The sequence below is a fragment of the Corvus kubaryi genome, unplaced genomic scaffold (genome assembly GCF_017639235.1).
Source record: "Corvus kubaryi isolate FWS band 111438036 unplaced genomic scaffold, C.kubaryi_AGA036_p1.0 37398, whole genome shotgun sequence".
Lineage (NCBI taxonomy): Eukaryota > Metazoa > Chordata > Aves > Passeriformes > Corvidae > Corvus > Corvus kubaryi.
Window position 1 is genome coordinate 42,953,492 of NW_024581137.1, and position 13,438 is coordinate 42,966,929.

The 13,438-nt window shown below is 40.7% G+C and overlaps 1 protein-coding gene across 5 annotated transcripts in view; it reads right to left on the minus strand.

The window, feature by feature from the left end:
• Positions 1–4,193: 4,193 nt before the first annotated feature.
• The window catches only part of MKX (mohawk homeobox), a 50,104-nt gene continuing 40,859 nt past the window's right edge, over positions 4,194–13,438 (minus strand). For 3 of the 5 annotated variants that reach the window (XM_042043629.1, XM_042043630.1, XM_042043633.1), the window contains 2 exons: positions 6,914–6,947; positions 4,194–6,801 (listed from right to left, as the gene is read on the minus strand). In XM_042043629.1, coding sequence (XP_041899563.1) covers positions 6,615–6,801; positions 6,914–6,947 — 221 coding nt within the window. In that variant the 3' untranslated portion in view covers positions 4,194–6,614. The remainder of the gene's footprint in view (positions 6,802–6,913; positions 6,948–13,438) is intronic. The other 2 variants (XM_042043631.1, XM_042043632.1) reach the window with 1 other exon arrangement.

Here is a 13,438-nt window from a genome sequence, read left to right on the forward strand (position 1 = left end):
GACTGTGAGAAGGAAGATACCAAACTTTGTCATTGAACACCAGCTTGTTGAATCATACATCGTTCACCTATATGGCCCTAGAAACTGCGAACCCAGAAGAATGAGCTTTGGTGTGAAGGATCCCATTGCTGTCTGCATGTAACAGGAGACTTTTCAGGCAGGCAGGAAGACAGAAGGACAATCAAGTCCAAAGCAGGCTGAAAGGAAAGTTAAGGAAATCTGGAGAAGGGACCGATACCATGAACAAAAAAAGCCCATCCATACAGAAACCAGATCTCAGCTCCTTTTAAAAAGTCAGGTGCACAAGTTATATTAGCCTTGAGCCAGGTCTAACTTCCGCTGCCAATAACCACTTCCACTGCCAATAACCCAAGCTGACATAACAGCAACATTAAGGAGGCTTGGGGCTTTTTTTTCTGTTGCATTAGGCATTCATGTCTCTTTTCCACTTCTTCTTTTTTTTCCTCTTCATTTTTTTCCCCCGCAAGGTACTTGTATTTTAGCCAACTGCCTCCCTTCTTGTTAAACAAGAGGAGTTTCAAGATGGGGCCCAAACCTAAACACTGGCTCAGCAACCCAGCACTGTGAAAGCTTTGGGTTTGGGTCTCAATTCTGCTGCTAATGAGAATCAAGCACACCTAGGCACTTGCAAATCAGCTCGTAAGACATGAACTGGCATCAAGGCTGGACTCCTGTAGCTTCCCTTGCAGTGCGTCAGTGCAGTGCTCTCAGGCAATTCAGCCCTTTGCATCATGCTTCATCTTCCTTTCCTGCCCTACCTAACTAGGCTGGGCAGGGGTGTCACCAGAGCACCTTCCAACTATTAACATCCTCCTACCACAACAACTCAGCCACACAAAGCTGCATTATTGTCCTCTTTGAAATACTGCACCAAAGCACAAAGAAATTTGTGGACATTGTGAATAAGACATAGAACAATCAATGACCCCAAAGCTGCACAGACATAGTCACACAATACTAAGTCCAGTTCATGCTCTGTGGAGGATCTCGGTATGGCAGCTCAGACTTGATGCCAAACTTGGTTACCCAAGTTTCTGTCCAGTTGGCTCAGAGCAGGCAAGCAACTGCCTGCACTTGGCCATGGAAACATGATTTGGCCCTTGGACCTTCAGAAGTGCTTTGATTTGTTAGGTTAGGATCCTGAAACCCTCTGAGGTTCTTTCTGATTCCCTAAGAGTCTCACAGATTGTTCATAGTAGCACAGGAATGAGAACAGGGAGCTGTCATGCTTAAAGCTGTCACTGTGACCACTGAACTTGTGCCCACTGAAATTCAGAGCTGGTTGTGGAACACTGGAGAATCTGGTATTCTCAGTCTGTGCCAACTCCAGGCTCTATTTTCCTGCAAGTACCTGGCTCAGGTTTAAGAAAGTGTGGTCACACGAGGGACTGAATGGAAGCACATTTTTCTTGAAGGTTTCATAGAAGAACATGAGGTTTCACAGCAAGAAAAGTTGGTTTGTGTGAGAAAACCATTGAATCTGGCCAGAACTGTGAGGGACACTAAAAAGATTTTTGCAAATATATTAATGGTAACAGACAGTGCAAAACCAACAATGGCCCATTACAGGATGAGGATGTTCACCTCACAAACAGGGAGGGACATGGAAAAGGCAGAGGTGTTTAATGCATTCTTTGCTTCTATCTTCAACACAGATGGTGGGCCAAGGGGGTCTCAGTGCCCTGAGCTGGAGGACCCTGATTGCAAGAATTATCAATTCCCAGTCAACCCCAAAACTGTGCCGGTTTTGCTTCTCCAGCTGGATCCCTACAAATCTATGGAATCTGATGGGATTCATCCAAGAATCCTGAAAGAGCTGGCTGGTGTCACTGCAAAACCTCTCTAGATGATGTTTGAGCAGTCTTGGGAATCTGGAGAGGTCCCAGCTGATTGGAAGCTGGTGAACATTGTCCCAGTTTTCAAGAAGAACTAGGAGGAGGACCCCGGAAACTACAGGCCTGTCAGTCTCACTTCAGTGCCCGATAAAGTTAGGGAGATCATTCTGGGAGGTATTGAAAAACACCTGAAAGACAACATAATCATTTGGTCACAGCATGAAGTCTGACAGAGTTCAAGAAGTGTTTGGACAACGCTTTTGGGCACATGGTGTGATTCTTGGGAATGGTGCTGTGCAGGGATGGGACCTGGACTCAATCCTTGTGGGTCCCTCCCAACTTAACTTACTCTGTGATTCTGTGATTCTGTGATTCTGTGAAAGTCAAACATGATAGAAACAGCTGCACATACTCTCATCTTCAACCCCACACAGGGGAGTCACCAGCAGATACAGTCATATTCTCCAGCACTTAGAAGCCATGTGGGGAATATGGCCCAGGACTTCTGCAAGACTGAAAGATACAGAGGCATGATGGAACCTGAAAGCCTCTGGAAGGATTCCTGAAGGAGGATCTGAGCTTGGTGGCTGCAGTCCCACTACTTGGCAGTGCCTTAGTAGGCAGGGTGAATTGTGCCCCACCTGCATGCTCCCTGACTGGGCCTGAGTAATTTCTCATGCCAGTGATTTCTCATTCACCACTCACTGTGAGCATCCAGGGCAGCCACCAAGTCCTTTCCCTGGTGCAGGGCCCCTTTTTACTAATGCAAAACAATTCCCACACTCTCTCCTATTGCTGGGGATGACACAGGGAGTAAAAAGAAGGACTTTCTGAGCATTAAGAGTACAGTGAATTACAGAAGCTCATGATTATTTTTATAATCAAAGCTGCTTCCTGTAATAGCATCTCACATTTGGTGTTGTTGATCTCCACTGACGGATAATTTAGGTAGATAAAAACATTGTTCATCAAAGCCAGGGAACATAATGAAAATCTGAGTAAAGAGAGAATGAAGAAACGGGTTTAAGCCCACATAGCCATTCGCGTAGCCAAAGCTAAATCCATTCTTCCTTTCACAGTACAGATGTATTATCAACCTCCTTCCCCATCTTCTCCTTCTAGCTCATAGTGCAGTGGCTACTTCATGCACTTGCGTGTGGGTATCCAAGCCTAGCCGCCATCCTTTGCCAAACTCTGTCAAAACTTAAGCCACCAAGTTATCAGATGTACTCAAAATGGTCTGTGTATTGTCCTGGGACTTGCTCTCAGTCTCCCTGGTGGAATGCTTCACCTGGCACAGGTATTTATTATACATGAGGCCACCAATGGAGGATATAAGGCTACAAAGTGAGAGCTATAGCTCAGTGGTTGCTGCAGTTGTGTGGTGCTAGGAGAGGAGACTGCAATCCTGAGCCCAATGTATATTCTAACTACTGAAGTGAAAATTGGAGCTCCTCTTACTCAGAGGTTTATAAGAGTTTGTGAGTGCTCAGCTCTGGAAAATGATGTGACAGAGTAGGTGGGAGCAGATTGAGTTGGTGTCTTCATGTCAGACTCGGGTACAAAGTAGGTGCCAAGTAGCTCAGCGTCATTAAGATGTGGGTGTTTTTACACATTCCCAACAGCAAAAGTCAGGCTGTACATACTCCCTCAGGAACTCACGTATCAGCTGAATATCCAGATCCCTACTGACACGTTGGATGGCCCGAGGTGTTGCAGCACCATGTTTATCACAGATCAGCAGGACATAAAACCTTGAAGTGCTGATTGCCCACCAAATCTTAGCTATCACCCTCCCATGCAAGTGCAGTAGCTTTGCAGAGGCACAAAAGTTAACAGACCACTTGCACTGGGCTCTCTACTATGAGCACTGAGCTTCTGGATGGGCTGATTGCATCTCCTCCACCAAGGTTCCACAGCCGAGCATCCGCACAGGGTAATGTACGTAAATGTAGCCTGTACTGCCAAAAAACCCTAAATGACCAAAGTCTTTCCCAACTGATAGACCTTCTCCAGTGACTCAGGTCAGTGATTAGCTATGGCTTCCCCCTGCACTCCTCCAGTGTGGAGGATTTATTATCATCATGCCATAGCATGTCATCATGACATAGTAGTCATTCCTCAAACCTTGCTGCAGTTATTTTCACTGGGGATGAGCTGAACTACTTCACACAACTATGTACCACGAGGTGTATTGATCAGACTAACTTTTCTGTTTCGTCCTTGCCTATCACATGCTTGTGTCCCCGTACAGGGAAACCCTGACTATTACAGGAAACCAGAAATGCAAATGCCTAAGGACAGATAAATGAATATTTAATTCAAACCAGCAAAACGTTGTTTGCAGTTATTTATTTTACTAAAATGGTTACATATGTTGAAACAAAGAGCAATAGTAATAATGTTTGTTTTTCCAATATCATAAATAATTACTGAGTTTTCATTAGCTGTTGGCTCAGCACTGATCATGACTTTTGTTATTTAAAAAAGACACACACATATTTCATCAGAACTTGTGTTTTCAGAAAACTCTAAAGCAGCAGTAGAAAAAAAAATAAATTAAAGGAAACAGTAACAAGAAATTAGGCCAAGTATTTCTTAAATTTAAAACCCATTTGATATGTTTTACAGATTATTCTTGTGCTTTGATCATTGGAAAGGAGAACCATTAGCAAATTGTTTACACAATGGCTTGCCTTCTCCAGTTCTACTTCAGAGGAGTCCCCAAAAGTACCCTTTTTACAAGACAAATTTTGTTGTTGCTTATACAGACAAAAACACTGAATATTTCTAACAGAAGAGTTTGTCAAAACCATGAATTTATTGTCACAAAATATTTAATACCAGAATAACTTATAATAGTATGAACGAAAGTGAAGTATTAACTCTCTGCTATTAGTTATAAACTCACATTATTATGCCAAAATCCAGTAAAGTATTAAAAATTAATGTCACAGAATCTTAAGACATATAATGATGCAAGTCAGTAAAACATACTTCAACTGTTCATACAGTCACAACATACATTTCTTGCTTGGCACTTTAAGTCAATGCAAATCAGCAATTTAGAAAACAAAGTAAAAATATATATGTACAAAATATTTTCATATCAAATAATTTTCATTGTACACTAAATAAAACCAACAACGTTATGTTACATCAAGAAGTTTCCTAAGAAGTCACACCAAGGCTGATATTTGCAATGTGTCTTGACTATTTTAGTGCAACTGAAACAGCCTCTATTTGCAAGTTAGTTACATCATTAGCATAGTCCTGCTTCCATTGATGTGGGAGTTCTGCCATTACACTCAGCAGGAGCAGAACTAAACTCTTGCCTTGTTCATTGATGGCTCACCACAAAGAGAAGCAAGGAAAGGGATAAGTAGGAAAAAACCTGACAGGATACCCACAGGAAAAAATCCAAATCCTAGCAACAATCAGCTCTTTTCCAGTTTTCTGTAACTGATTCAGCATAAATTGGTTTTGGCTTTGCCACTGTTTATTCAAGCACTGTAAACTTCATTAGACTATTGTTATATGACTTAAGAATAACTTGTACACCTCCAGATAAAATTTAAAAATAAACCTGCTTTTATGATAGTTATTACACTCAATAGCAGTCAATTTTAGAGACATGACATTTAATACACGGTTTAGTATCTTCTTAAAACCCTCCTGCCTTAAATGCTGAGATTTTTCAATGTTTCAGTTCCCTTGTGATTCTTGTTTGGGCTTTGATAGTTTATATTATAGACTTTCCTTACTGAAATGTGAAATGTCAATCAACTGTCCTCATTTATGCAGTACATACAAAATAAAAATGTTTAAACCACGATAAAGTAATAAGTTCCACCATGGAAACATTTCTGAATGGCATTATAGTTTTAGTTTTGTACAAGAAGAAACCAATTTTACTTCTATCAAAACTTCAGTAAATCACTAGTAAAGCTTTAAATTTATAGAAATTCAACTTGAATTTACAGCTAGTCTGGCTAAAACCTTCTCAACTAGAAATTTTTAAAGAGCAACACAGCTGAGATCATATGTATAAGTTCAAAATAATCTGAACAATTAACTTATTTCCTAAATTTGTGTGTTCTAGAGTATTGCACTTTTCAAAGGAATGATTTTGGTATTTTAATATACTGCATATACAGGTAAGAAACATGCATTAACAACCTTATCGTCACTTTGACAAAACATACTGTACAATTTTTATAACACTGTTGATTAAAAAAAGAGAGTGAGAATGATGTAACAATTTCATTAAGACTCATCAATTTGTACAAGTCAAATAAGCACAACTCTCCAGGGCCTTCAGCAGTAATGTGTTTAGCCCTCGGCTGCTTAAGCCCACTTGGAATAATATACAAAGTTTAAGCATTATGGCATTGTCATTTTGAGGCATAACACTGTTGTACTATGCCCACGTTATAGCTTATTTTTTCAAAGCAAGGCACTTACTGTAATAGCAATGCAAACATCTTATGCGCACTTTGATTAACATAAAATAAGTTAATGTTTTGATAAAAACAGGGTTTTTATAATTTACATGACTTTTATAGAAGCAATTGAACATTTCATTTAATACAATGAAAACATCTGGGTCAGAAGGGACCTTAATTTTTTTAACTGACCATTCTGTAAAAGGGGACCTATTTTCCACATTTTCCTCATATCAGTGAATCTGATTTTGCTGAAAACCAATCCTGTGAGGAAAATGTCCGTTTGATGTGAAAAAGAAAGAGGACCCATCTCTTAAAACTGCTGAACTAATGGCACTTTAACAGTCTTTACTTCTGATATATGTGATGATTTCTGAATGATGCAGCTGGTAGTTCCCTGAAGTTTATCCTTCCCCTGGGCAAGGTTCGTTAGGGCCATAGCTGCGTTGATCTCCTTCCAGTATGTTTCATCTTTGCTGGATCCCTTTCTGTTAGCTGCGCTAGATACAAGCAACAACAAATATTTACACACACATCTTACATAGCTACATGGTATCAGGAAAACTGTAATAACAGCAATAATTTTGGAAAATTGTGAAGTCCCTTACTCACCTTTCACACTTATTTGGTCCATTCTCCAGATTTTCTGTAAACAGGAAAAAAAAAAGTCTATTTTATTTTAATAGTTTTAAAAACAAGCATGTTCAGGGAATAGGCATATTGAAAAATAACGCAAGGCTTATTCCAAAATTGATACCAGATTTAAAACAAAATCTTTGCTTTGACACATACAAAGGACAAGCTTCATGCAGGCATCTGCCTAGAGAAAGCTACACTGAAGGTGTAGCTGTTCTTGAAGGTTCACCTACATTTGGCAGGGTAATAGAGCTGTGTTTCAAAACATAAATACCAAAGACATAAGTAATTGCAAAACCTAAAAATAAAAATCAGCTTCATTGCCTTTCAGTGAATGCCTTTCAGTATGCACTAAAAATAGGACTCTCACCCATGCACACATGATGTGTGGGAGTTTTAATGTGCCCCTTGCCCAAGCAGTGCCTCAGTCACAGGGGCAGCTGAGAGGGACACAAGTAACAAGCACACCTGGTTAACAGCCCTCAAAGATGAAATTGCATCACAGGCATAAACTGCACTTCCTCATCAAGAGTCATATTTGTTCATTCACTAAGTCCTCACGTCCCAGGGAAGCCAAAAATATTTACCAGGCAGAAATGTATAAGCTTTATTCAGTGGGTTTGCTATCCTGACACAGAAATACATTATAGAGGAGCAAGAAGCCGCTGCCCAAATGCAATACCTATGCAAAACAAGTCAACCAAAGAAACAGCAACGGCATGAGCGCTAATGACTACAAGACCCAAAAAGCGTCTAAACACAACATAAATCTCATCAAGGAATGCACATCTTTGCAACACCAGATTCCCAAATACAAATCAACCTTATTGCTAGATTTCCATCAGATTATTAAAGTTGATCTTGTCTTTAAACAGAGCTTCCAGTGGAATAACCGTTGGTAGCCCTCCACTTAGGAGCAACCTTGCCCACCACAGCCAGCAGCCCATTGTCTCCTACAGCCAATAATTCAGCTCAGCTGCACTGCACAGTACTTGGAAGTGACTGCTGGAGACCACAGTCCCACTAAAGAAATGCAGGGACACCAGCTGTAATTTCAGAGATCAGCTGTTTGTCAAACTGTTTGATCTAGCAGACCTCCATCCTTTCGCAAAACAGCTTTATAAATAAATGCTCACAGGTGACCAAGGTTTAAGTTTTGTTCCAAAAGTGCACATCTTAAATCAGTATCTCTTAAACTCTCCTAGATCAATGCTTGAATGGGATTCAAGATGGGAAGTCCAGCCTATGCAGAGGACAAGGAACCAAGGAAAAAAGAAACATTTGATCCAGAAAGAGGTACTGAATGACACAAAAATTCTCCTTCATGCCATACTTGGCTATGAAGAATTCTTCAGCCCTGCTTCATTGTTTTTTTAATTAGAGACAATTTTAAAGAAGAGGTTTAGGACTGAATAGGTCAGTAGGTATAGAAATGGAAATGGCAAGTAATAGAGAACATCATTGCCAGAGCAAACCTGGATATAAATACACCTCTCTCAAGCATTTGTCAGTTTCTTTTGCAGTTGGAAAATATTTCCTATGAACAAAAAAATTGCTTGTACAAACTTCTGAGGGAAGTAGGTGTGAATGGTGACACACATTCCAATTCCAGCGTTTATTTGAAGGAGTATTTGCAAATATTTTTTACTGGTGTTTAGCCAGCTCTAAAAGAAAGCATCTTGCCCATGGTATATAATAGCAGTAGCAAAGCTAAAAAATAAAATCCAGGAGGAAAGAGCTGCCCATTCTTTAACTTTGCTGAAGATTTTTCCTGAATCACACATATTTTCTTATTCTGTTCAGATTTTATGTTTTTTTCTAACAAATAATTTATGTCAAAGAAACTCAAAACTGGGTTACAATAAAACCATCACTGACAATTTGCAAAAGCGCTTGCTAATAACTGCTCTAAAAGCACATTAGTACAATGAAGTCTGAAAATCCATCCTTTCAAAGCACAGGCCTTTTTTCCTTGCCAAAAATCCTTTTCTCCTATACCAAACCTCTGACAGCATATCCCAGTTTGCATTACCATAGCATCCAAGCAGCTCCCACGTGTCTGAACAGCTCTTAGCAAAGGAAGTAAGTATTACCATATTTTTTTGGTTGGGGATAACCACAGTGAGAGACACAACGACCTTTCCTTATGCTCTCCTTGACATCTTGCCAGTCAAACCAACTTAATGTGACTCAAAGCAAAAGTGAGGTTCACTTCACATGCCATGAATCTGCCATCTAAGTCATGTATCTTTGTATCTTGTCCAGACTCCATTCATAAACAACAGATATCTCCTCCAAGAAGTGGTTTCAGCCATTCTATTTAACACTGCAGTCCAATGTCCCTGAGTGCTGCTGTGAAGCCAAATACATAGGTTCTGTTCTATGGTCCCTTCCTCACACTTTGTCCTTGGACAGCATTATCATCCATGTGGATATGCTGAGAGCTGGATGAGGAGAGGACCATATCTCTCTTTTGGATATTCAGTATGTCTATGATTCATATCTATATTTATTTAGAGAGATTTAGTACACTGCTAGCATAACTACAGCCTTAATGGCTTAGCTCAGCCTGGAAGAAATGCGGGCTGGTCATGTCTGGTTCTTCACTGGCCAAAGAACATAGATGACAAAATGTTATCAAATGTATAAAAAAACCCACAAAATTCTGAGTCTTACCCAATATTTTGCTCTTTCTTCATCTTTTGTAATCTATCCGCTCTGCCCCCAACTACTAATTAAAGATTTTGATAATTAAAGCATTTGATATTTGAGGTATCTGCACAAGAATTGCAAGGTATATTTCAACTGTAAAAGCAATATTTTCGTGAGATTGCTTCATGGAAGTGATCAAAGAACTTCATTCTCAAAATGGAAAGTGTTCAGTTTCTTGACCATCACACAACATGTTCCTAGATTTCATCTCTGAGGCAATAAGGAAATGGCACTGGGGCTGGGTAACCTCTCTGGCAATGGGGTTGGAAGGAATGGAAAAATGATGGAGCATACTGAATCTCACTGAGTAGCTTCATCTGAGGACTAGCCCCAGAGTAAGTGCTGATGGGCACTCCACTCATGACTCACTCCACTCTACTACATGAGAAGCAGCACTTTACCAGCGTTGAGGTACCAAGGTTGCTGCAGAGCTGTTCTCTCCAAGCACTGTGGTTACCTTTAATCTCACACACCTTTGGTGGCAGCACCTCTGGTCTCCTCTTAAAGAGTGTGGCTCTTTCAGTAGTTGGATCAAGGCAGGCTGTCACACAAATTTAAACCCCTACAGACTTGCCAAGCTTAGATCAGTGTGTCAAGTGACTCTAGGGAAAGCCAACGCTGATGAATTACTGTATTCCACATCGTTCCCAAGACTCATTTGATAGGTTAAACAATGACGTTTACCCTACTGCATACAGACATAAATACATTTCAACAGCATACAACTGGCCAGCACAAATAATTTTGCTAAACAAACAACAGTAGTGTTCAATATCATATTTAGTAATTGAAACGAAGCTGCTGCTGAAAGTGTTTTGTAGTGTCTCAGAAAGGATTACGCTTCTTGTCAAAGGATGGTAGTAGGCTTTTAATGTATATTGAGATTGTATAATAAATATATTTAATACTAAACATCAGAAATACCTATTTGCTACAGGTCTGGAAATCACTTAAAACAGTGGTCATTTGCTCGGTAACCATAAAGTTTTAAACACTGTGAAAATGGAAACTCAGTCATTTAAAATTAGGGGTTGTCATTTATACTTCATTTTCTGGTGCTTCATTCTGCTCCCAGTTGCAAGCATCCAGAGAATCAGCTTTTGCCTACCCAAGAATGTCTCATTCTGCTCTCAACATCCGCCCAAAGAAACCAGCAAGGCAGGATATTTGTTCCCTCTTGTTTATAATAGGAAGTCACTATAAATCACCTACCAATGGAATCCTGTATACCTTTCCATTAGTATGAGTTTTCAGTATACAGTTTACTGTAGGACATAGTGCCAAGAGTGTAGACACCAGACAATACCAGCTTTGTGATACATGGTATTTTAGCATGGTATTTTTCAGGACTCACATTATTAATAATATACATGGCATCTTTTTTTCACCATGAAATTTCCTCATAAATATTAACTGGCTGATCCTGACAACTCTCTTGCAAGGTAGCCTGCAGTCCCTTTTTAGTAGAGACGGAAATGAGTCTCAGAAATCCAAAGACAAAATACTGCCTAGGCAATATTTTGATAATTTCAGAAGCATTTAAAAACAGATTTTTCCAGGATTTCTCTTATATTTAAAATGTTTTCCTTTGTTCTTCTGCTATCAGAAAGGACCAGCCAAAGAAAATTAACCCCAGGGTTCTTGCAGGCAAACCATCCTTAAACTGCACAATAGCATCACACACCTCTAATTTACTGTGCACAAAGACTGTCTGGCTACACAGAGCTTGCAGCACATCCAGATATTTCAGAACAATTCAGATGCTTACTGCTCACTGCACCCAGACTAATAACTTTTATATACTTGGACAACTTCAGAGGTGTGCTAAATAATGTTAATTACATTTTATCCTTTGGATATAAGAATTCTGACCTAAGAATATCATGTGTATGGTGATGAACCAACTTCACCCAAGGCCCTGCAGGGAACAGTGAAGGCAAGACTGACCCCTTACGTGGCACCAAGCAGCCTCCACATTGCTCCCCCACTCACTGTGGTATCTGGCTCAAGCTGAGCCACAATAACTGGCTTAAACCCTGCTTTGTGTTATCAGGTAACACTGACAAAGCAAAGATGGCTTGAAACCAACAGGGGAAAGAATGTGTGAATGAGGGAACAAGACAGAGAGGGAAGGGTACAGAACATTATGTAGTGGGGAAAAAATGGGAATGCAAGTCAAGACACAGTAGGTCAGTCTCACATGACCGTCATACTTTTTGAAGCTACTTAAACATGTACAGATTCCTGATGAATTACACATCTTCTAGTCTAGCTTAAAATGGAGAGAAAGAAAAGAACTGCTGGCCTCAAATGGTGAACACCATAAAACATTTGTTGGTTCAATAAAAGGTCCTGTATAACTTATCTTCATTTTAAAATTGGCAACATTATTCAGTTGTTTCTCTCACTGCCTCTCCTGAACTTTCTTTTGTTGGTTTTGGAGACTCTGGCTTAACATGTGTTGACCAGCATTTTCAAAACAAGCAAGAAGAGGAAAAAGAAGGAGAAACAGGAAATAAATTGGGGCAGCTGAAAAGAAAAATGAACATTACATGTGTGAGTAAATTAGTGGTGAGATGAGGTATTTCTGTAGGTCACATACTTACACACACCTTGACTCCAGTATTTTCCAAACCACAATTTCAGGGCATATAAGACTTTCAGATCTCTGTTTCTCCAAGGAAAAAGCTAGGTTAATTTGAGTTAATATTCCTTTACTCTTCTTCATTGATACAGCTCCTTTACCCCAAAGGATCCCAAAGTAAACCATGAATCACACAACACCACTAATACTCACCCACATCTGGGGAGGGAACGTGGCTTAGCCCAGGCTGCTCAGCGATGCAAGGGAGGGGAAATTGTAGCCCAGAGCTGCAGGCCAGGCCCTTTGCTCTTATAAAAAATGTCATTTAATCTTGGTGCAAAGACTGTAGCATCAAGAAAACCTCAGCTTCTCTAACCTTAATTGGAGGCAGCAGGAGCTGGCCATCCCATATTTACACTCGCAGGCTCCCGTTTTGAGCCTGATGTAAACAGACAAATGAGTTTGTAAACATGGATACTGCTCAGCCAGTGACCCACACTACCACAGGCTTTCTACACACAGGCAGGACTCATCCCACCCAGCACTGAAACTCCTAAAATCCTTTTCCTTTTGCACCATCCTCCCTGTTTCCTCCTCAGGGACAATAGACCTATTAAGGATGAATTACGGAGAAGTGCAGACAGGAAAGCTCATGCTGGAAGAGACTCCAAACCGCAGAGTCTCTTACAGAAAAATTCCCCAAACACGCCCCGGTGGCTGATCTCCTGCTGACCCCAGGCCACCTCCACATGGGATCCCTTCACTGTTGTCCCTTGTGAGGCCACTCCTGCCCAAAGCAGGTCCTGGACTGGGAAGGTCTGTGTGAAACCATCTGGTTGGGACTGGCAGCACTCATGCAGCAGAACCTTTTGGTGGAGGAATGAAAGTCCCTGTTGGAGTTTCAGGTGACCTGTGGCTGCAGACACAGCATGGCAGTGTGACCTGGGAGACTGCATGATACCAATCTCAGCTGGTCTGATCTCAGGGGCGTACTGGATTTCTACTGACAAAGATTTATTACCATGTCCTTTAGCTGGGTGGGAGGAGGAAGCTGTCAGAAACTTGCAGGAATGAGCTCTGGGCCCAGGCTCTAGAGAAAGCTCCTTTTCAGCAAAGCTTTATTTTACCACTGCTCTCTTTCTTCCAGGAGGAGGTTACAGAGCAGCTTGTAATGAAGTCAACCCCACAACTCTGTTACCTCACTC